Raw genomic sequence first — 25,434 nt, 5'->3', positions numbered from 1 at the left:
CCAGCCATAGCCCACATCATGAAGAGCAATAGCAGCACCAGACTTCGATGAAGAAGCACTGTAACTAGGTGTGACAATCACAGGCACCAGCTCAGATACAAGTACTGACTGTACGTTGGAAGGTAGTATAGAGTTGGGATCTGCAGGAGACAAGTCACTGGGCACAAGCGGGCTGGAGGAGGAAAGGATAGCACAAATGCCAGCTCACTGGAGGTCGAGATCACAAACGAGTTCTGCTATTGGGGACTCAGGTGAGGACTTTGATGGGGCAGTCTACCAAAACACTGATTAGGCTGCACACCGGGAAGTTTGGTGCATTATCAGATCTGCCAGACAGCTTTCTGTCACTCCTAAGGAGCATGGAGTAGTCCAGTTCCAATTGGCACAGGGCTTCGTGCAGGGCTTGAAGCTCATCCTTTCCTGAATGGTGCCCAATTCCACGACAGGACTAGTGGACTCAGCCGTAATGCCAATGTCTCAGTTTCAATTGCAGCACAGGCATAAGCCACCCACATCATGAAATCCATTCTTGTGGTCATACAAGCCCAACTTGTTGCCATGCAGGCACTGACTCCTGCCATTATGGCTATGGATATATGTGCTCAAAGTGGCACATAGAATCTCATGGTAATCCAGCATTCTGTGCCCCAGTAGGTTATTCGGTTTGTTGAAATGCCACCCCAGAGGAGTGGCCATGGCTCAGTAGAACACAAACATGCTATCCTCACCCGGGATGACAGCATTCATATTCCCAGCACTACTGCCCCACCAGTGCCCCTGCTGATTATTTTATCCAGCTAGCCTAGACTGCTGCTGTTCATGCTGAGTTGGTGCAGTCCAAAACAGGGCCCTCAAGGACACAAGCTGCTTCTCGTATAGGGCCATCTGACATCTCTCACAATAAATTCAGCAGCTCTTTACCAACATGCTGCAGTCACAGGGATGGCAGTATGGAGCACTAGGTCAGGCAAAGGCACTTGCAAGACAGGTGAATAGTTCAATTGGAAATGTTGGATAAAGTTATTATGGAATGGTTTTGCGATGGTAGCTTTTATTTCAGGATTTTGACCAAAAGGCAATGAATTGACTCCTTCTGCTTTTCTCTAGTAAGGGAGAAGACACAATGAAGTTCCCTTTCCTTCTGTACAGGGCTACTGTCAGTTCTTTGATGCAGCAATGCACAGTAAACTGTGAAATGTTGGGAATGTGGCCTACTCCTGCCTGAAAGGATCGACTGGTGTAGAAATTGAGGCCCAGAGTGGTCTTTACAGCCACTGCAATGCTGTTTGCATCCTGCTGTGCGGCTGCTGGCCTGGTTGCAGGAGGTGGCACGATTAAGAACGTACAGCCTCCTTGATAAAACATAGGTGCCTCAGACAATGGTCTTGGCTGAGCTGGAGGTAGAAGAAAGTCTCTCTAAAGTTGCTTCGTGTTGTGAGACCTACTATAGGGAGATCTCCTCCTCTCTCTGTGAACAGTTTTCTCTCTTTGCTGCCTGTGTTCTATCTCCAAGTCATACTGCAGCCCAAGAGGAACTGCAACAATAACCTCCATTACTGAAGCAAGTTTTCTCTTGACAGATGTTTCAACTCCTCTCTCTGCCTTGTCAGAGTCCAGCAACACTCTCTCGTGAATCTAAAAACTTCTTTCAACTCCTCTAATAAATCGCAGCATGGCCCTTCAATTCATTCTGTAGCAGCAAAGGAAAGTCATCAGATCCCCACCAGAAAGTTGAATGCTGATAAATAGCACCTCCAACAATGCAGCACAGCTTTGGTAACAAATTATACACTGAAACCCTGGTTTGGGACACAAGCCCCAAACCTTCTGACCTAGTGGTAGGATTGCTATTAACTGAATCAAACTTAACATTCATAGTGATAAACTGGTACAGTACCAATTATCAAATTAAAACCTTTTGAATTGGATGTTGGTTAAAATTAAATACATGATGTAGCAGAAATAAAATATGCGAATTGGATAATGTAGCACAATGTTATGCAATAAAGTACACCACTCATGTAAATGTGTAATATGTAGCCTTATACCTGTGGCTCTTCATGCTGTGAATTTCCAATCTTTGCTTTTCCATGAGTTGAGCTTTCTGAGACTACCTGGCGCCTTTTTCCGCTGATAAAGAAAAAGCCAGCAGGTGACTTAAATCAGTCAATTTTCATGCATGGTTTAATAAATGTGCAATTGGTAAAATGATTAGGAAAACACTTGCATTTATATAATGCCCTACCATATCACTCAGGTATATCCCAAGCGGCTTACATACAGTAGCAGTACTGCTTTTAAACAGCAATACAGCAGCCATTTCATACACACAATCCCATGAACAGTAATGTGTTGAATGATGTATTAATTTGTTTTTATTCATGTTGATTGAGGAGGAAGTGCCTGGCCCAGGCACTGACAGACTGACAGAGCTTCCTTCATCCTTCATTGTGCTTTGCCTGAAGGCAGGTCCTTGGCTCATTGCTGATGCCTCATCCTGAGCTGTTTTCTTTGCAGTTTTTGCCAGTGGTGGTTTGCCATTGCCTTCCTCAGGGTAGGATGAGGCTGCAGGTCCCAAGTCTGCCTCAGCTTATACGGGAATCAAAACTCTGTTGGTGTTAATCTGAACCACATGCTAGCCATCTAACCAATTGAGATAACCAGCCCCTCAGAGCTTCACACTCTTCTTCAAATAGTGCCATGAGACCTTTAACATTCAACCAAATACTTAAAAATGATAAGTGGAGCTTCATTGAACATCTAATCAAAGGGTGTGGAATCCATGACCATGCAGCACTCTGTCCTTCCTGCACTGCCAGTGTTAAACTAGATTGATAAATCTGTAAATTTGTCCGTGCTTATTCCTTTGACTGGCTCATTGTCTTGGCATGTACCACAGTGAGGGGAAAAGATATAAGGATGGAGGGTCTGACAGCATCTGTGGAGAGGAATACAGTTAACGTTTCGAGTCCGTATGACTCTTCACCAGAACTAAGGAAAAATAGAAAAGAGGTGAAATATAAGCATACGGACTTGAAACGTTAACTGTATTCCTCTCCGCAGATGCTCTCAGACCTGCTGAGTTTTTCCAGGTATTTTTGTTTTTGTTTTGGATTTCCAGCATCCGCAGTGTTTTTGCTTTTATTATAAGGATGGAGGGAACAGCTTTCAAAAAGGGACAAAATGAAGACAGGATAGAAGTAGAATACATTATATTTAAATGTTGAATTTAAAGTCAAACCCACATTTGAAGGGGACTAACCACAACTAAACTTGCAATTTTGCTACTGATTCTTATTTAACCCTCTCCCACCTGTGAGATAAATTATGTATTTAATAGGCAACCATTATCTAGCCTTCACTGTTTTAAGCAGCTTGTAAACAGGGTCTCTTTAAGGTTGACCTGGCTTCAGAAAGACATGCCTAACGGAAATTCAGAACCAAGTTAATCCTTTAGCAGAGATAAAAACAAAAAACTGCGGATGCTGGGAATCCAAAACGAAAATAGAATTACCTGGAAAAACTCAGCAGGTCTGGCAGCATCGGCGGAGAAGAACAAAGTTGACGTTTCGAGTCCTCATGACCCTTCAACAGAACGGAGTTGAAGGGTCATGAGGACTCGAAACGTCAACTTTGTTCTTCTCCGCCGATGCTGCCAGACCTGCTGAGTTTTTCCAGGTAATTCTGTTTTTGTTTTTAATCCTTTAGCAGTCTTGGTAATATGATACATGAACCAGACAGGTCGGTAGTACTCTAGGGCGTTATTAATGATTGACCAGCTAGTCTGGTTCATGAAAGGAACCTGGAAGTGTAGGCTTGTCACTGCAATTCTTGTTTTTATCGCACGGAATGTGAGGGCATCTGGAAAGGCCAATATTTATTGCCCTAATTGCCCTTGAGAAGGTGGTGGTGAGCCGTCCTCTTGAACCACTGAAATCCACATGGTATAGGTACACCCCCAGTGCTGTTAGGGAGGGAGTTCCAGGTTTTTGATCCAGTGACAGTGAGGGAACAACGATATAGTTTCAAGTCAGGATCGTGTGTGGCTTGAAGGGGAGCTTGAAGGTGGCAGTGTCCCCATGCACCAGCTGCCCTTATTCTTCTAGGTGGCAGAGATCATGGGTTTGGAAGGCACAGTTGAAGGGCTTGGCGAGCTCCTGCTACACACTGCTGCCACTGCGCATAGTGAAGGGAGTGAATGTTAAAGGTGGTGGATGCGGTACCAATCAAATGGGCTGCTTTATCATCTTGGATAGTGTTGAGCTGCTTAAATGTTGTTGGAGCTGCACTCATCAAGGCAAGTGGAGAGTATTCCATCACACTCCTGACTTGTGCCTTGTAGATGGTGGACAGGCTTCGGGAAGTCGAGGTGAATTACTTGCCACAGAATTCCCAGCCTCTCACCTGCTCTTGTAGCCACAGTGATTATAAGGCTGGTCCAGTTAAGTTTTAGGTCAATGGATGATTGGGGAGTCAACGATAGTAATACTATTGAACGTCGAGGTGAGATGATTAGATTTTCCCTTGTTGGAGATGATCATTGTCTGGAACTTGTGTGGCATGAATATTACTTGCCACTTACCAACCCAAGCCTGAATGTTGTCCAGGTCTTGTTGCACGCAAACATGGACTGTTTCAGTATCTGAGGAGTTGCAAATGGCATTGAGCAATATTAATCATCAGCTAACATCTCTGCCTCTGACCTTATGCTGGAAGGAAGGTCTATGGAGGGATGGTCTATGGCCCAGGGCAATGCCTAGAGGAACTCCTGCAGTGATGTCTTGGGGCTGACAGGATTGGCCTCCAACAAGCACAACCACCTCCCTTTGTGCTTGTATGACTCCAACCATTGAAGAGTTTTCCTCTGATTCCCATTGATTTCAATTTTGTTCGAGCCACTTGATACCAAATGCTGCCTTGATGTCAAGGGTAGTTAATCTCACCTCACCTCTGGAATTCAGCTCTTTTGTCTGTGTTGGACTTCGCTTTCACCTCAAAACAACCTGAGTTATATAAACCAGATGTGTTCCAAATTCAACATGCAGATCTAAATTATTACACAGATTTCATTTTAGAAATGAGCCATCCACCAAAGTTCAAGATTGCAGTAGAATATAAGAGAGAAATCTCTGATCAGGTGTGATGCTTATCTTTTTGCCCGTAGATGGTGTTTGCATGAAAAAGGATAAAATAAATACTGGCATGCAACAAAAATGTTGTTGTCCAGTTTTAATAAAACCACAACACACTTGTCATAACACTGGCCCCATCATAACACTGGCCAGTTTTGTGGTGGTTTTAAAGGCAAGCAATGATGCTTATTCCAAAGGTAACAGGACCACATACATGCATAGAACACAACTTATGCTGCGTCTGTACCACCACCCTTACTTCTCACTTACTGGAGGGAGCTAGAAAGCTTAATTGGACAGCCAACTATTGACAATTATAAAAAAAGTGGAATGACAATAAAAAAGCAGAAGAGGCAGCAAAAGTTTCAAAAATACAAGTAGATTGGCGTCACATCGGCTCTGGTTACACATGGCTACTGCAAGGCTAAAGACAATTGAAAACCACTTCTTGGCACAAGAGTTGAGATCAGACCATTATATTATGATTTTGCACAGAATGGAGAAAATCACAACTTTGTGCCACACTTTTGATAAATTGTACAATACGCATATAACTTCTAAATCACCCAGTAAATCAAATTGCATTCAGAACTTGGTTGTACTACTTTTTATGTACGCACGCTCGCACATAGCAGACCTTCTTTATGTTTGGGGGCGGGGAGGGGGGGAATAAGTTAGCAGTGGTGCGAGGGTCAGGATAGTATCCTTCGCAGATGAAACAGATGAGGCTCCCAACTGCCAAGATTATCTGAATTGCAATTAAAATCAGTGCTGGTATGCACAAATCTTAGATATTCAATAACAAAGTACTGAAGAAGCCAGAATCATCATCTAAGCATATTTGTTTCCTTGTTTTGTAGCATTAAATGGGGTAGATCATTCTGGTTCAGGGAATAAAAGGAACTTTGAAGTAAAATAGCAAATTCATATTCAAGATTTTGAGTTATGATTTTAATAAGAAACTCCCTGCACCTCAACAAATATATATGGTAATAGTTATCCAGCTTGGAGAATTTGTTCTGTAGAAGGCAATATAAGCCAGAAGTATATTTACTTTTTAAAAAAGCATATACCAGAAAGCAACAAATCAAAAAAAATGAGCAAGATTCCAAGAGATGGCTCTGTGACAAAAAGGCATCATCCATCTTATGTGGGATATTTAACATGCTTGTGATGTCTTCAGTCTAATGCTGTCTTTCAGTAGGAGGTCAACTGAAAATCTGTGCCACAGATGTGCTTTACAGCTCAACGACTTGCACACTGTTTGGAAATGCTTACTTTAAATTAACTTGGCACTTCTTTAGAATACTATTTCGGCATTTATCTTGCTTTTACTCTTTTTTAAATGCCTGAATGACTTTATTACTACATTACATTGAGTTGGCTTTTATCTCTGTGTACTGGCATATAGCTTGATTCCATAGAACCGTAGAACTTTCATTGTACAGGAAGCTACTCAACCCATCATATCTGTGCCAGCTACCTAAAAGAACCACATGTCTAGTCCCATTCCCCGTTTATTCCTCATACCCATATAATTTTCTCTTTTTCAAACACTCATCTACTTTCTTTTAAAAAGCTATAATTGATTCTGCTTTCATCAACATTTTGGGTAATGCACTTCATATTCTAACAACTTAGATGCACTCAACTCACATCGGATGAATGTATCCTGCTGGATGTCAACCCAGTCCTCAGAGCTGGATAACTAGCCTCCTGCTTAGGGCCACGACTGATCTCCTATCAGGCATAGATACCTTACCTAATGTCAATCCAATTTTCAGAAACTGGACTCTATTTGCAATTATGATTTTGAATACCTATCAAATTTCCCGTTAAACTTCAGATTCTCCAGTCTCTCCACATAAAAAACTTAAGTCCCTCATCCCTGGCACCATTGTAATAAATCTGTTCTGCATTTTAAGCGTGGTGTCCAGAATTAACCACAATGGTCCAGCTGAAGCCTAACCAATGTTTTATAAAAGTTTAGCTTCTCAGTTAATTAAGTACTTTTGAAATGTAGTCAGTGTTTTATTTGGAGAAATAGTGTAGGATTGTGATAGTGTTAAATGATGTAGGTGTCAAATGATGTGACAAGCACTGCAGTTGACTAAGTGAAATAATTTAATTGATTTACTAGTTATTTATTGGGATATAAAGACGGCATCAAGGATAAAGATCAGACAGGATGTTAAATACAACGAAGCAATTTTTCATGTCATCACAGTAAAACAGTGGTTAAAAAAAAGCTAGAGCTCTGAACGATAAAAGTGATGATGAAATTGAAGATTAAAGATAAATAGAATTAGAAAAAATTATACATTTTAACTATCCACTAGGAGGAAATACTGATTGCTATGCGATTATTATATTAATAATCTTTCAGAGGATTACTGAAGTCAGTATGGTGGAGGTACTTAACAGGTTAAGGAGATTGAAGACTAATACATTCCTTGGAGCAGATGTTATATATCCTTGCATGTTTAAGGTTAGAAAGGAAATCTGTCGGGGTACTGACTACTTAGACATAGAAGAGTTCCCGCGTCTAGAGACACATGAGGCAGACAAAGCACATGCTTACATCTGTTTTCCGTAGCTTGTTTTTCCTGGAACAGGTCACTAGCCTGAAGCCAGAGGCTATAGCTTGAGGGGTGCCACTCCACATCAAGCATGGCTGACCAGGAGTCTCTCCTACTCCTACTGCTTGCCATAGGCATGTTTAAAGGATTGGCAGGTTGATAATCAACCTGTTTTGCCACATTATGGACACATATTACATGTTCACCAAGTCCTGGAGTGGGAGTTGAACCCAGAGCTTATAGCGTAGAGGGAGGAACACTACCCACTGTGCCACAAGACCTCCCTCACTAACTATAATCACGAAATAATTATTAGATATTGGAGAGATTCTGCAGGACTGAAAATGAGCAAATGAAGCATGCATTTTTAAAAAAGGGAAAATTTGAACTACAACCATTGCCTTTAGATTATCACGTAAAATAATGGAAGCCATTTTAAGGAGTAGGCTGGAAGAATAGCTAAATCCGCAGCTGCTGAATAAGTTGAAGAAAGTCCTACTTGAAAAATATCATTAGCTCCTTTGATATCACTCGTAAAAGTAAATACTGGACCTCCCTACAATATAAACAAAAATTTTATTACCTTTGCTCTCACTAAATGTTAACTTGCCAACACAATGGCCATAGAAAAGAGGCAACGAATGGACAGTTGTGTCTGTGTCCATAATGTGTCTCACTGGGGGTATGGAATTGGACCTTCACCCAGAGGCCAAGGGCAATCATGACCAGCAGCTTCACTTGTCTTTAAAACATCCCACTGGAAGGCTATCTCAGAAATCAAATGTTGAGGTCATTGTCAGGTCCTGCATAGACTGTAGAGTCTATGGTTATCCTGGGCACAGTCTAAAGCTGAAACATACAACGTTGACTTTCTTAGTTTAAATAACGTCAAGGGTGATCTCAGGTTTCAGAGTCTTCTGGTTGTTTTGTCCATCAAGAAGTCTTCTGTGTGACATCTTATCAAATGTCTTTCGAAATCTGTCCAATATATTTCATTTTTTGATATACACAATTTCCCTAAAGACCTCCATTAAAACTGGCCTTTTAGAGATATGTGCTGACTTTCTTTAACTAACCCAAGATGTTCTAAGTATTATCTTTATCATGTATTATAACACTGTAAGAGTCAAAGTTTTTACTAATTAAACTAATTCTACTAAACTTTTACTCAAAAAATTAGATCAGTTATGTAATTTTAAAGAAAAATCCAAGTTAGATTTATGACAGCTGAACGTAAATCAATAGTGATGGAGAATATGTTTAAAGCTTCACTAAATACATTTAGATATGTTTGTGCAGTTGGAGGAAAGGAAAGACAAAATTAATGGCCCAGATTTATTGGTCAGCAGCTAAGGGACAACACTCACCACTGACCTTTAGAAAATCTGTCCATAAAGATTTGGCAGTCTCTAGAGTACGGTTTTCCTCTATTCCGATATGACTTTTGTTACGATCAGGTGAGGAGGGGTCAAATGGTTCCCCTCGTTTCCTTCTCCTTGTTTGACCGCAACAGGTTTTTTTTTGTTTAGCAAAGGTTACACTTGCCAATTTAGTGAGTACTTAACTGTTTATATGCTGTGGTCATAAAAGAAGCAATTGGACAGGTTTTCTTGAATTTAACAAAAAAAGGTTAGATTTATTATACTTAAACCAACCTATGTAAAATAACAAAATACGCTCCAACTTTCGCACACGCTCAAAGTTCACACACATAAATACAGATTACAGAGTGGGAAAGGATAGGTTGGCCAAATTTGAGTCCATAAAAAGTAATAAGTAATACACAGTCTGTAATTTAGTGACTCAATTAACTTCAGACTTTCCTTCAGTGGTCCTGAGGCTTCTGATTTAACGATGTAGCTGGCTGATTTAGTTGTTCTTCTGGAGACTTTAGTGCTGGGCTGAATTTCTTCTCAGAAATATATGTTTGAACATCAAGGGGTAATGGTTAGATTCTCTCTTGTTGGAGATGGTCATTGCCTGGCACTTGTGTGGTGCGAATGTTACTTGCCACTTGTCAGCCCAAGCCTGGATATTGTCCAGGTCTTGCTGCATTTGGACACGGACTGCTTCAGTATCTGAAGTGTCGCGAATGGTGCTGAACATTGTGGAATCATCAGCAAACATCCCCACTTCTGAACTTATGATAGAAAGGTCATTAATGAAGCAGCTGAAGATGGTTGGGCCGAGGGCACTACCCTGAGGAACTCCTGCAGTGGTGTCCTGGAGCTGAAATGATTGACCTCCAACAACCACAACCATCTTCCTTTGTGCTAGGTGTGACTCCAGCCAGTGGAGAGTTTTCCCCCTGATTCCCATTGGCTCCAGTTTTGCTAGGCCTCCTTGATGCCACACTCGGTCAAATGCTGCCTTGATGTCAAGGGCAGGCACTCTCACTTCAACTCAGGAGTTCAGCTCTTTTGTCTATGTTTGAACCAAGGTTGTAATGAGGTCAGAAGCTGAGTGGCCTTGGTAGAACTTAAACTGGGCATCAGTCTGCAGGCTATTGCTAAGCAAGTGCCACTTGATAGCACTGTTGATGGCCCCTTCCACTACTTTACTGATGATTAAGAGTAGACTGATGGGGCGATAATTGGCCGGGTTGGATTTCTACTATTTTTTGTGTACAGGACATACCTGGGCAATTTTCCACATAGCCAGGTAGATACCAGTGTTGTAGCTGTGCTGCAACAGTTTGGCTAGGGGCGCAGCAAGTTCTGAAGCACAAGTCTTCAGTACTATTGCCAGAATATGGTCAGGGCCCATAGCCTTTGCACTATACAGTACCTTCAGCTGTTTCTTGATATCACGTGGAGTGGACCGAATTGGCTGAAGACTGGCACCTGTGATGCTGGGGTCCTCCGGAGGAGGCTGAGGTAGACCATCCACTCAGCACTTCTGGCTGAAGATTGTAGCAAATGCTTCAGCCTTATCTTTTGCACTGATGTGCTGGCTCCTCCTTCATTGAGGATGGGGATATTTGTGGAGCCTCCTCCACCTCCAGTGAGTTGTTTAATTGTCCACCACCATTCACTACTAGATGTGGCAGGACTGCAGAGCTTAGATCTGATCTGTTGGTTGCAAGATCACTTAGCTCTGTCTATCACTTGCTGCTTAAGACTTTTTGGCATGCAAGTAGTCCTGTGTTATAGCTTCACCAAGTTGACACCTCATTTTTAGGTATGCTTGGTGTTGCTTCCGCTATGCCCTCCTGCACTCTTTATTGAACCAGGGTTGATCCCCTGGCTTGATGGTAATGGTAGAGTGGGGGATATGCCTGGCTATGAGGTTACAGATCATGTTTGAGTACAATTCTGCTGCTGCTGATGGCCCACAGTGCCTCATGGATGCCCAGTCTTGGGTTGCTAGACATGTTCGAAATCTATCCCATTTAGCATGGTAGTAGTGCCACACAACACGATGGACGGTACCCTCAATGTGACGACAAGACTTCGTCTCCATAATGACTATGTGGTCACTCCTACCGATATGGTCATGGACAGGTGCATCTGCGGCAGGCAGGTTGGTGAGAATGATGTCAACTATGTTTTTCCCTCTTGTTGGTTCCCTCACAACCTTACGCAGACCCAGTCTAGCAACTGTGTCCTTAAGGACTCAGCCAGCTCGGTCAGTAGTGGTGCTACCAAGCCACTCTTAGTGATGGACATTGAAGTCCCCCACCCAGAGTACATTCTGCACCCTTGCCATCCTCAGTGCTTCCTCCAAGTGGTGTTCAACGTAGAGCAGCACTGATTCATCAGCTGAAGGAGGGTGGTATGTGGTAATCAGCAGGAGGTTTCCTTGCCCACGTTTGACCTGATGCCATGAGACTTCATGGGGTTCAGAGTTGATGTTGAGAACTCCCAGGACAACACCCTCCTGACTGTATACCACTGTGCTGCCAGATATGATTCCGTGAGGATAACTATGTCAGGCTGTTGCTTGACTAGTCTGAGACACAGCTTTCCCAATTTTGGCACTAGCCCCCAGATGTTAGTAAGGAGAGCTCTACAGGGTCAACAGGGTTGAGTTTCCAGTGCCGAGGTCAATGCCAGACGGTCCGTCTGGTTTCATTCCTTTTTTGTGACTTTGCAGTGGTTTGATACAACTGAGTGGCTTGCTCGGCCAATTCAGGGGGCACTTAAGAATCAACCGCATTGCTGTGGGTCTGGAGTCACATGTAGACCAGGTAAGGACAGCAGGTTTCCTTCTCTAATGGGCACTAGTGAACCAGATGGGGTTTTATGACAATCGACAATGGTTTCATGATCATCATTAGACGTTTAGTTCCAGGTTTTTATTAGATTAAAATTTCACCATCTGCCTTGGTGGGATTCAAACCCAGGTTCCCAGAGTATTATCCTGGGTCTCTGGAATACTAGCCCAGTGATAATACCACTAAACCTCCCCACGTTATCGTTTAATGCACTGTTTAAAAACTTCGTTTCACCTAAGCAAGATGCAATATTTTCACTGGTTTTTACAGCAAGAATACCAAATACAAAGTTGAAAGTCGCATCAGCTCGCTGATTCTGTGTTGATTGGATCTCCAAAGATTGCAACACTGCATCCTGTGGAAGATCAGGGTATCACTGTCAGCAACTTATAGATTTCATGTTTACTGGCACTTGCGTATGCGCCACATGGTCTTGTCACTTTTACACAGTAATGTGAGAAAACTGACAACTGCAATTTCTGGGCCATTTTGGCAAACAGAACATTGCATATCAGGGAAAAAAAATTGTTACATGGATATATGATTAACAGGTGCTCATTTAGAAAGTAACTCAAGGTCAACAGTTGTCTTCTCACTTTTAATGTTGATACAATGTAGAAAAGCAAATTAAAAACAGATTAAATGCTGGGTTAGATAATCAGAAAAATGGAGCACATGTCTACAGAAATTCTGCTGAGGTCAGACCACACTTGGGAATACTGGTTAAATTCTGGTTACAGTAGTTCAAAAAGACCATTGGAGAGGATGCAGGGAAGAATAACATTTTTTTCAAAAGATAATCCAAGAGGAAACGTAATAAATGGAATAATTACCAGGATGATACAGTCAAATACAGCGAAGTATTTAAAATGCAGTTGTCTACTGAGATGGTTAAATAGGAGATCCAGCGTGCTTCAGTTTTGATAGGAAAAATGATCTTATTATCATGTTTAACTTTTTCATTTGTCCTTAATTGGCCATGTTATTGTTCCATGAAGGAACTATTTATAATGATTTAGTAGTTTTTTGGCTGCTTGAGAAGGATGATTATTCTAGATGCAACACGATTGGTTATTTTTCAATCCCTCTAACAAAACTGTATCCTCAAGAATCGCACTGTGCAAAAACACGCATTCCTGAAATGTTATAAAAACAAAAAGTTACTGCGGATGCTGGAAATCCAAAACAAAAACAGAATTACCTGGAAAAACTCAGCAGTTCTGGCAGCATCGGTGGAGAAGAAAAGAGTTGACGTTTCGAGTCCAACATGACCCTTCGACAGAACTGAAATGTTACTTTCCCCTTCACAGAAAAGGAAGTTTTTTTTTTAAACACGAAAGTTTCTCGGTAACGACGGGGAATTTCTAACTTTGTACCTCTTGACGACGAGAAATGTTCGAATCGTAGCTTTAGCTGCATTTGTACCGAGTTGCTCATACCTGTACTCCTGCTCCGGCATCTCACCATTTGCGAGTGTAGGTGAACTGGAGGTGGAGAAACCAGCTGCAAACTTTTCCTTCTTCACCAGCCACCCTGGCGTCTGCAGAGGTTATCGGTGATGGTTGCCGCGCCAGTAGATGACGCATTGGACAACTGCATCGATGTGCATTGAGTGGAATGAATTGGCAAAGGTACAGGAGGGCTGCATTGATTGGCTGTGCCGGCGGAGCGCGAGCTTCCCGTGCTCCCGCCTCGCGCTATGCCGCAAAGCCGCCACGTGCGGAGCGGCCAGGCGCCATTTTAATCCTCGCTTCGAAACGGTTGACGCTTCTGAGGTAAATCAGACACCAGCACTTAAACCAGGTATCACTGCCCGTTCTAGCTCGGGGATATGGTGGAGTGGAGTGACCAACAACTTGCATTTTTTTTTCTTTAAAAAATAGATATTTTATGAAATCCAGTGTCACGAGAATGGAATAACATGGATCAATTTGTGAAACCCCTTTACGAAAATGCTGTTGGTCGAACTTATAGTCCGTGTTTAAATTACTAATTTAATAGTTCACATAACACGCTTAAATAAAAACAGGCTGAGCTATCATAGACTTGGAAAGCCCAGTATGTAAGAGCCAGCCCTTCTGTCCTTCATCTACCATAAATTTCAGTTGGTCCAAAAGTTAACTTGTTTATATCCTAACCCACTTTCCAGTAATCTTGGCCACATTGACCCAAACCATCCAGAGTTGAGCATTCAACTCCTATCCTTCTTATTACACAGTTCACATATTTCTTTCTCTGCAACATTGCCTGACTCTGTCCCTATATCAGCCCATCTGCCTCTAAAAACTTCCACACCTTTGTCACCTGTAACTTGACTATTACAATGCTCTCCTGGCTAGCTTCTCTCATCCACTACCCTCTGTAAACTTCAGCTTGTAAAATTCTGCTGTATGCACTCTATCCCACAGCAAGTTCTGCTCCCACATTATTCCTGAGCTTGCTGATCTACAATTGTTCTTGATCTCCCAATGCACTAAAATTTTTTATCCAAGCCTTCAAATCCCTTAATTGCCTCAACTTTCCCAATTTTTGTAACCTATCTCCTCATGAGCTCTACTGTTTTGGCTCCATCTCTTGTGCCTTTATTTGCCCCATTATCCATGACTACCTTCAGCCATTGATGTTCTAGACTGTGGAACTTGTACCCTAAGTCTCCCCACCTTTCTGTCCTCTTGTTATCTCCCTTATACCTTATCTTTGATTAATCCTCTAACCACCCCATCTAATCGTTACTTCTTTGGCAAGGTATCCATTTTCTTCCTGCCTCTTTGGACCAACTGAAATTTATGGTAGATGAAGGACAGAAGGGCTGGCTCTTACAGACTTGGCTTTCCAAGTCCATGATAGCTCAGCCTGTTTTTATTTAAGCGTGTTATGTGAACTATTAAATTAGTAATTTAAACATGGACTATTTGGCATTCGACATGTTCAATGTCAAATATGCTATATGAATGGATGTTGTTATCTGTCTCAGTGTACTAGTTTGTAAATAAAATTTTATAATCATCTTGTATATTACCAGCCTGTTTAAAAACTCTGATTTGTCACTAACAAAGGGAGTTTTTCAAAGTTTTTATTTTGATTGTATGGTAGATACAGAACATCATTATAACAGACTTTGCCACTGGGTGTAAATGCATATTCATATCCATGACTTGTCATGTGGAGTATTCTCTACATCATGCTCTCTACAGAACAGAAGAAGGGTTCTCCCCCATTGAGATAGAGGCTAAATTCATGGGAAAATTTTACTGCATCACTATCACACAACATCAACAATTCAGTAACATAGATCAATGAATATTTTTCTTCCTAAACTTGGAAATTATCTATATCATGAAGGGAGAGAAATAAAATAAATTTTACTCATTACACTTTGAGTTTTGTCTCGAGATGGGTTGAAGGCCTGATTTATGGGAATCAGTCATCAAAAAGAGGTTAATGAGTCGTATTCATGGTATTTGCACCCTGATGCTGTGTTTCCCATCAGCACTCTTTCTTACTTTAGTAAGTAAATCTTTGATGATCACTGGTCATATTCAGATACATAATTAATTCTAAAGTCTGGTTCATTAGTTACCCCTTTTAGATAAAAAGGAGCTACAAGCTACATAAACCAGAAGTACTGTTGTATGAACAAGAGAATTACCTTAAATATATTGCTTTTCTCCCACATTTTTCACAAGAATTAGAAGCATGCATTATGGGAAAATTAATAGTTTATTTCTGCACAAAAAGCAACCATTTTAAAAACAATTTGGGCAGTTATTTTACTGAATAATAATGTTAGAGATGCGATGCAGAGATGAGTGGAATCATTGAATACAAAACTACTATTGACATTTTTATTTTGAAGCTTGATTTAGATCATACTCCTAAATAAATAATTCTGAAACAAAATAGAAGCAGCTTCAAAGGTCTAAAAGATGGTACCAAAATAGGTTGAAAGCTAAAAAGAGAGAAACACCATGAGGTGTTTCATCCACCATTAAGATGGATAATGGTGCCAAGTGAGAATAGATAGCTGGCTAGATAAAAAAATCTGAGATTAAAGATAAAGTTGCTGGGACAGAGTTGGTAAAATCTAAAGAAAAGAGTCTTAAATTGGTTGTTCCCTCTGTTCTATTCTCTAATATTCCTCTTTCCCAATTTTTTTATTGGCCACACACTGCTATTATCTCCCCATCTTCTCTCAATTCTTTCTCGTTGCATGTGAAAGCATTGTAAGCCTTATTTTTTAGAGATGCATTTTAATTTCCCCCTTCTCATTTTTAATTGTTATTTCTCTCTTCCTATTCTCTTGTAGCACATAGAATTTTGTGATCAGCAGTTTGAACATACAACTGTGCCTAGGCTTGTGTCACAGCTGCTTTGTAGCTGGACAGAAGCAGAATGTGGATAGGGAGATTATGGGTGGAATTTTCTGTGCCTGCTGGCATTGGACATGTTTGGTTGTGAGAGCGGACAATATGGCAAGAAGGCCAAAAATTGGTTTCACAATGTCGTGAAGCCAGTTTGTAATCGTCCGCTCTGCCCACCACTGGTGGTCTGCATTTACCGCTGTTGGATGTCGGGAACCTCATTGTAATACATCTGCATGTCATCATATGCCCAGCTTGCCGGAATCAACCCACCATGCGGAATCATCCGCCTACAACAGCGGGAAAACACACCAGTGCAGAACACGCCTTGACAAGTGTGATGTGCAGAAGTCGAGACTTACTGTTGGGGCTTAGCTCACATCGCAGACATCTGAGAAACAGAAGTTGCTGGAGCCTGACATCAATGGGACTCTAGAGGAACGTCCATCGCATGCTGGGTGAATTTTCATGGACATGGCAAAGCAGCTCACGGAACGTGGAAAGCCACCATTGAGGGTCAGCTCTCAACGGATGATCGTCGAAGGTCTGGAGAGGAATGTCCAGCTGCGCTTGGGAGAGGAAGTTGTACCGGGAGGTGGGAGAGAATGGTCTAGGTTCAGTTGGGAGGGGAAAGTATGTCAGGGGTCTGAGGTTAGGAGTGGGGTGAGCGAAGGTGATGGGGGAGTGAGGCTGGGAGGGGGGAATGAAGGTGATGGGGGTTGAGGTCGGGAGGGGGGAACGAAGGTGACGGAGGGGGTTGAGGTTGGTAATTCCAAGGGGGTAAGGAGTTCCAAGAAAGGAAGGAGTCCGGAGGGGGGATGGCCAGGTTTACGTGCAAGGGAGGGCACTGTTGTATCCATGACTGCCTCCTGGGGAGTGAACTGAGGGTGGATGTGGTAGGAGGGACTGATGAGAATGACTAAGGACAGAATGAGGCAGTAGGGTGAGAGGGTGAGGGTGCAACAGTATCAGTAGAAGGGACAGCAAGGGCGGTTGGTGGGGACTTGGAGGCAGACATGGACCCTGAGGGTAGGAAGGAGAAGGTGAGGGAGGATAATGTGGATGGGGGTGAAATTCTCAGGAAGGAAGGAAACGTGGATGTTCACCTGGACATCCCCGAAAAAACAGGGTTGTGGCTGGTAGGTCACAGTGGGGAGATGGAAGATAATGCCAAGGGGGTCAACAGTGATGGGGGAAAGGAAATGGGTGACTGGGGGAGGGAAAGGACGGAGCACCTGAAGAAAAATTTTAGATGCACCATGATTGTTAAATCGAAAGTGAACCAGGAGTGAACCGTGGTGGGCGAGAACAGGTGCTGCACGGGAGTGTGATCAGTGGGTGGGTGAAGATGCAGATCAGCTCAGATGGACAACTGAAAGTGATCCCCACCAGGCAACATTGAAAATGTTCAGGACATTGAGATGAATGTGATGCAGGAAGGATCCACATGCATGGGAGAATACTTGCACAAGTCTCTGTATGAACCTGCCACACACAAACATTTCTCCCTCTCAGAATCGCTCGCAGGCCAGCTGCGTGCAGCTGAACTGCTATTAGGGGAGGGGTGGTATTGCAGTGGGAGGACTCGCAAAGCCTCTCAATGAAGCTAAAAGTCGCCATTGCACATTATTCAACGAAAGTGAATATATTTTCAGATTCTAAAGCGACAAAATGTGTTCACCTGTGCAACTGTGATCAGAATTTCTTAATTTTTGAACGCCTTAGACTTCTAGCTGCTGCCCTGACATCTGCAGCAGGGGTGGAGACAGCCTGTGCAATGGTTGGCCCTGTTGCCTCTGATGACTTCGCCATGGGTCCTCTGGAAAGCGAGGCCTTGGGGGGCCCCGGCTTGTTTTGGCTGTCCTCCTGTGGGCCAGCTGCTCCCTCTGCGGTGAGAGAAGATGAGTTTGAGGGGGGTCACAGGCAAAGGGGACTTGGAGGGAGAGGACAGCCTCTGAGATCCCTGAGTGGATGACCCAGGGGTGTCCAGCTGCCATTCCTCCTCCCTTTGGGTGCCTGAGGGCCCCGGCCTGACTCCTTGAGGGAAGGAGCACCTGGGGGGGATGTTGAAGTGTCCCTTTTCCCTCTCACGTTACCACTGCAGGAACTCACCCATGGCTATCACAATGGAGTGCAGATCTATGTGCATCTCCACATTCTGCTGGACCAGGGTCTTCAGGGTGTTCACCAAACTTCCAACGGAGACGTCCATATGTGCACATGTGGGCACCATTTCATCAGAGAACAGGCAGACGCACTCCTCCAACTCGCATCCACTCTGTTGAGGGCTTCCAATAGCTCTGTGTGATGTTACCCTGCCGAGGGCTGACTCTTCAGGATGAGCTGGAAAGTCGAATCCAGAGGCTCATCATCTGATTCGGATATCACAGATGCCTCTTCCCTAGCAGTCCTCCGAGTGCCAGGGAGCTTGGCTGAACATGTCTCCTTCTGCTGCGGACACATGTCCGTGCGCTGAACACCAGGGGAATTTATAATGGAGAACAAAGAAATGGCTGCCTAACTAAATACATACTTTGGTTCTGTCTTCACAAAGGAGGATACAAATAACATACCAGAAATGTTGGGGAACACAGCGTTTAGTGAGAGGGAGGAACTGGAAGAAATCAGTATTAGTAGAGAAATGATGTTGAAGAAATTGATGGGATTGAAGGCCGAAAAATCCCCAGGGCCTGATAATCTACATCCCAGAGTACTTAAGGAAGTGGCCCTGGAAATAGTGGATGCATTGGTGGTCATCTTCTGAGATTCTGTAGACTCTGGAGGGTAGGTAATGTAACCCCATTATTTAAAAAGGGAGGTAGAGAGAAAACAGGGAATTATAGACCAGTCAGCCTGACGTCAGTAGTGGGGAAAATTCTAGAGCCCATTATAAAAGATTTAATAGCTGAGCACTTGGAAAACAGTGGCAGAATCGGACAGAGTCAGCATGGATTTACGAAAGGGAAATCATGCTTGACAAAACTACTGGAATTTTTTGAGAATGTAACTAGTAGAGTTGATGAGCGGGGGGCCAGTGGATGTGGTTTATTTGGACTTTCAGAAGGCTTTCGGCAAAGTCCCACATAAGGGATTAGCATGTAAAATTAAAGCGCACGGGATTGGGGGTAGTGTATTGAGATGGATAGAAAACTGGTTGGCAGACAGGAAACAAAGAGTAGGAATAAACGGGTCTTTTTCCAAATGGCAGGCAGTGACTAGTGGGATACCGCAGGGATCGGTGCTGGAACCCCAGCTATTCACAATATATGTTAATGATTTAGGTGAGGGAACTAAATGTACTGCCTCCAAATTTGCACATGACACAAAGCTGGGTGGGAGGGTGAGCTGTGAGGAGGATGCAGAGATGCTTCAGTATGATTTGGACAATCTGAGTGAGTGGGCATGACTGCATGGCAGATGCAGTATACTGTGGATAAAAGTGAGGTTATCCACTTTGGTAGCAAAAACAGGAAGGCAGATTATTATCTGAATGGCTATAAATTGAGAGAGGGGAATGTGCAACGACACCTGGGTGTCCTTGTACACCAGTCGTTGAAGGTAAGCATCCAGGTGCAGCAGGCGGTAAAGAAGCAAGTGGTATGTTGACCTTCATAGTGAGAGGATTTGAGTACAGGAGCAGGGATGTCTTACTACAATTATGCACGGCCTTGGTGAGACCACACTTGGAATATTGTGTGTAGTTTTGGTCTCCTTATCTGAGGAAGGATGTTCTTGCTATAGAGGGAGTGCAGCGAAGGTTTACCAGACTGATTCCTGGGATGGCGGGACTGACATATGAAGAGAGATTGAGTCGGTTAGGATTATATTCGCTGGAGTTCAGAAGAATGAGGTGGGATCTCATAGAAACCTCTAAAATTCTAATAGGACTAAACAGAGTAGATGCAGGAAGGATGTTCCCGATGGTGGGGGAGTCCAGAACCAGGGGTCACAGTCTGAGGATACGGGGTAGACCATTTAGATCATTTAGATGAGGAGAAATTTCTTCACCCAGAAAGTGGTGAGTCTGTGGAATTCGCTACCACAGAAAGTAGTTGAGGCCAAGACATCGTATGTTTTCAAGAAGGAGTTAGATATAGCTCTTGGGGCGAAAGGGATCAAAGGATATGGGGAGAAAGCAGGAGCAGTCTATTGAGTTGGATGATCAGCCATGATCATAATGAATGGCGGAGCAGGCTCGAAGGGCCAAATGGCCTACTCCTGCTCCTATTTTCTATATCTCTATGATTGTGAACCCAAGCCTGCTCTAGATCTAGGTCCCACCGAGGTGTGTGTCTCTGTGCTGGTGGAGGGTGTGGGTAAGCACTGTGATGAGTCTTCCAGGCTGCTTATTTCCAGCTCTTCAATGGAGGAGAAGTCCTCTTAGCTGGAGGTGAGGATGTGAATAGAGTTGAGGGACTGGCTGGCTGAGGGTGTTGGTTGCTTGGCAGGGCTCCCTGTGAACCAAAGTAGGGATAATTAGTGCATGTCCATAGAGTCAAAAGCAGGAGAGAGAGCACTCACATTTGCATTGAGGGAGGGATCATATGGTGCAGGATCTTCATGAGAGTGTTCGCTGTGGACCTCACCACCACTGCAAGCATGGTCCACACCCTCACCAGTCAGTCTGATGGCATGGTCCTCCAAGTGAGTGAGGGGCCTAATGTGGACCACTCCACTCCCCAGCCTGGGACCTTTCCCTCCTGTTGTGAGCCAGTTTCTCCTGCATGAAAACAGATGGAGAGAGTGTGAGCAGGACACATGGAATGTTTGTGTGGTGAGCGGAGCCATGGATGGGATGAGGACACAAGCTTGAAAGGATATGAGCCTGACAGAGATGTGAGGATGCATGTGAGAGTTAGTGGCGTTGTCCCTTGAGGTGTGAAATCCCTGTGGATGTGTGATGGGTTTGTGAGTTGATGAGAAGATTAACTTATCCTGGTGGAATGGATGAGACCATTCATCCTGTTGCAGCACTGGGTTGCTGTCCTCTTTTGCAGGGCATTGGCACTGACCACTGCTGCCACGGCCTTCCATGCTGGATTGCTGACCTTGTTTGCTGCTGTTCGCTCATAGCAGGGCTAGAGGACATCACGACGGGCCTCCACTGCGTTCAAAAGGTGCTCGAGTGACGTGTCATTAAATCAGGTGGCCTGCAGTCTTCTTGCCTTTCAGGGCCATGTCTTCCGTTCAGCAGTCTTGGGCTGGAAGCACTGAGAGGTGTGCGCGTGGCTGCGGTTTAAATATGGCGCCCAGCGTGATGAAGCGGCGAGCTGATGGTGTGGCGGGATAATGAAAGCCCCCCCGCCTCCCCCTCCCACCCCCGCCATCGAAATAGTGTGTTCCCCAGGAATGCATTATTAATGAGGCGGGATTGGGACAATATGATGTGAAAAGCCGCCATAGCGGCCGGCGGGTAAAATGTCCTTTTTTCCTGCCTGATGCCACGCTTAGTGCAAATCTGGGATGATTCTGCCCTATGTTTTAGTTTGGCAAGTGAAGAAATGCATTTTTCATGTATTAAAAATAAATAGTTTAACAAAAAAAGACTGTTTGAAGAAACCTATTGTCAAAAGCTTGTAAGCAAGTACTGAAGTATTCATCTGCTCTCAATTTTTATAAATTAATGTGTGGATAGCTGGCATATTTTGTGAATTTCTGGATCTGTCATGGCTGCATTAGAATTTTTGCTTATAATCCCAGACTTGGATCAATCTTAAGAAGGCTTACTTGGCACAAATGTGGCTGAATTCAGACAAGAAATGCCTAAGGGGCATCAAGTGATCTGCAGCACAGAAAAAAATAACTTGTTGGTTGTTAGAATTCATTGGAGCAACAGAAGTGTGCTCGTGTATGGGAATTACACTGAATTGAAAATCCCCCTCGTGACACATTACCTGGAGGAAGAATACTGACAAAAGGAGAAGGAGGTATTTGTTCATCAGCCTGAGTAAATTAGCATGTTGAACACTAGAAAACTGGGGTCAAAACAATCCCAGAGCGCATCAAACTGCTTTGAGAATTATATAGTTAGCATTTTTGAAGAATTCTATTTGTTCCACTTTTCAGTCACCCTATGTGCCCTGGTAACCATCACATGTGTGGATATTGACAATAAATATCAGCACCTACTTGATCTTTAAGGGCGTCACAGCAGAGCCCAATCTTGTTATCACATTCTGGAGGGAATAGTTAGATAGCAAGTAGGAATGGCAAGTTGGCCAATATTCTCTTTTTCTCATGACTCTGAGGCTAATTGCATCACTCCAACTACCAACCCAACTAAGATTAGCCAACTCATACAGCACAGAAATTGCACTTGGGGCCTGGTTGGGATTGCTGTTCACTGGATGAACCTGCTAACTCATCAGGGAATACCAGATGTATTTCTTATAATAGCTTTGTGAATGATCCAATAAATAACACAGCCAATGAAAAATAAACAAACACCTTTTCTAAGCATAACAAATAAAATGAATAGTGGTTTGAAGAAAGAATTTCATAATTAACACATACACAAATTTTGCTTTCAGAGCTAATGTTTGTGGAAGACAGTGCTGTTCTGGATGGACTGTGAGCCCTGGTACAAACAGATGTATAAAACGTAAGTATAATACTTAACAGAATAATGCTGGTTAAGCAGCATGTTGGATATTTAATTTTATTAGCAATTGACTACAACTGTACATTATGAATACTTGCTACAATTACATTTCATCTTTCCATAATCTGAAGGAAGAGGACTAAGAAATTATCTGTAGTCCCTGCCACCTATAGTGATGTAACACAACTTGCCTGCTATGAATGATAGATGGTGTAACCAAGAAATATAAAAATAGTATTTTTTTATGCCAGTTGTTAGAATAACACTAGGTTTGGCGGAATCCCTTGGACACTGCTTTATGTTAATTTGTATATTGTGGTGTAAAAGTGTACTTAAATTTCATAGTAGAATCCTGTGTGAAAGCATCTGGGCTGGGCCCTCAAGTCCTTTACTTCAGCATGGAGGTCCCAAACCTGTTGGAAAAAAATGCGGCACGGCTCAACAAGAAGATTCTCAACAAAAACAAAAATACCTGGAAAAACTCAGCACATCTGACAGCATCTGCGGAGAGGGATACAGTTAACGTTTCGAGTCCGAATGACTCTTCATCAGAACTAAGGTTAAAATAGAAAAGAGGTGAAATATAAGCTGGTTTAAGGGGGAGTGGGACAGGTAGAGCTGGATAGAGGGCCAGTGATAGGTGGAGATTGCCAAAAGATGTCATCACGTCAAGACAAAAGGACAAAGAGGTGTTGACGGTGGTGATATTAGCTAAGGTACTCATCTTCCGTTGCCACCTGCTGCATACCATCATCAACAGTGAGAAGCTTAACGAACAACTTTTTTGTCTTGTGTAGAAGCCAAGTCCCACCAGGACGATTTCCTCCACTGGGTATTCCTGCAGAGTACCATCCTCCAGCATAAATTCTGTGGTGATATTCACAGCGTGTCAGTAAAATTCCAGCCTTCTGGACCAAACGTTGGGCCCTAAGCCTGTGTTGGCAAATGGCAAGATCCACGGAGTGGAATTTACTTCCTGTGACTAATTACGAGGCTGCTGTTGGGATAGTGGACCACCAGTGGAGGTGACTGCTGTTGAGGATGCAGGGAGATGGAGAGATGCCTACATGTTCTGGTGCCCTTGAAGGGCAAGTAAGAATTTTTTTTAATATGCAAGTAGGCCATGGTGATAGGAGGAATTAACTCTTCAGCCGTGTTGCTGGAGCCATGGGAATGGTCATTGCTGTTGGAGGCCCTGCTGTTGGATTTGGAAACTCCTGGAAGGAAGATACCCCTCTCCCCAGGATGCCACTCGGAGGCCATCTCAATGTACCTGGCAGCAGTCTCCTCATGGGGTGGCAGGGTCATTCCAAAGTGCTTGAGAGGTTCTAAAATGGCTGTTCATAGGCCTGTTAATTGGATTAAAATGTGAGCTACTGCCATTCAAACCTCCTGACATCTGCAATTTTTTCAGCCCTCCCACCTCCCAGCCTGTCTCCAGAGAACTGGTAAAATCCCAGTTATTGATTTGAGCACCTGATCACCATCTGCTGATCCCCAGCTGGATTTGGGCTGCAAACCTGGCTTCTCGAAAAATCTAATTACTTTTGTTCACATGTACATTAAAGCACAGAACAAAACTTAGTTACAAAGTAGCAACAATATGGATGCAAAGGTAATTTTGAATGGTTATAACCTAACAATGCTGCCATCACATGTGGGGAAGAAAAGAGCTTGCATCTGCAGTGATTATTTTTGAATAGCATTATCAGCAACAGAGAAATTGAAACATCTATTTTCTGTACTCCTGACCAAGAAACCCAATTCTAATCTGGTCACCAGCGGCAGCAAGTTGCACTTTAACAAGGGGCTGTTGAAGTGTCTGAAATAGTTGGTGTTTTTAATACATTTTAAATGGCGCCTTTGTAATCAATGCCAAGGTATTGACAAATGGTTTGCACCTGCTATGAGTTCTTGTTGTCTTTTGTTTCTCTGCTGTTGGTAATAATCACACTTTAAGCTCGGAAAGATGAGGTTTTTTTATGTTTAATACTTGCTATGCTGCCTTGTATAAAAGAAGGACCAGTTCAAACTGGTACACAGCATGTGATTCTCTAGTGCAGCTGTGAAATGTGGCCCCCTGGAGCACTTACATATAACAATTAGTTCCTACCTAATTTGTTCATAGGTCTTTACAGATATTTACAGATAATGCAACAATGTATAAAATCCCCCTTTGTTTAAAACATAAAGCCCCTCTCAACGTAGCTGTTCCAGTCATTGATTTTTATAAACTAAAGAAGGTTATCAATCGACTTTTGGAAATAAACTTAACCTTTCTAAGAGTCTTTGATAGCATGTATTCTTTTCTAAATATATTATTCACGATATCGCTTAGGTGATAAGATGTGCTCCCATCTTGTAGATTTGACATTCATTTCTCTTAGTGGAAAGTTGGCATGCTGCACAGGCAATGTTATGCATGTTGTTCCTGGTGTTGCAGGAGTCATGCTTGCTCTTACTAATGTGTCATTTGCTGGTGATGTTGTCAATGTTGTCTCTCTGGACATTGATGTTTCCGGTGTTGTCGATGGCCTTTTCTATT

The 25,434-nt window shown here is 43.0% G+C and overlaps 1 protein-coding gene across 1 annotated transcript in view; it reads left to right on the top strand.

Annotated features, from left to right (window-relative positions):
• LOC144692949 (latent-transforming growth factor beta-binding protein 2-like) overlaps positions 1 to 25,434 on the top strand; it is a 662,780-nt gene that overhangs the window by 26,608 nt on the left and 610,738 nt on the right. Inside the window, exon 2 of the mRNA XM_078562124.1 lies at positions 22,819 to 22,889. Coding sequence (XP_078418250.1) covers positions 22,819 to 22,889 — 71 coding nt within the window. The remainder of the gene's footprint in view (positions 1 to 22,818; positions 22,890 to 25,434) is intronic.

Source organism: Cetorhinus maximus, chromosome 18 (genome assembly GCF_964194155.1).
Source record: "Cetorhinus maximus chromosome 18, sCetMax3.hap1.1, whole genome shotgun sequence".
Taxonomy (NCBI): Eukaryota; Metazoa; Chordata; class Chondrichthyes; order Lamniformes; family Cetorhinidae; genus Cetorhinus; species Cetorhinus maximus.
This window is presented reverse-complemented; position numbering and strand designations above follow the sequence as displayed.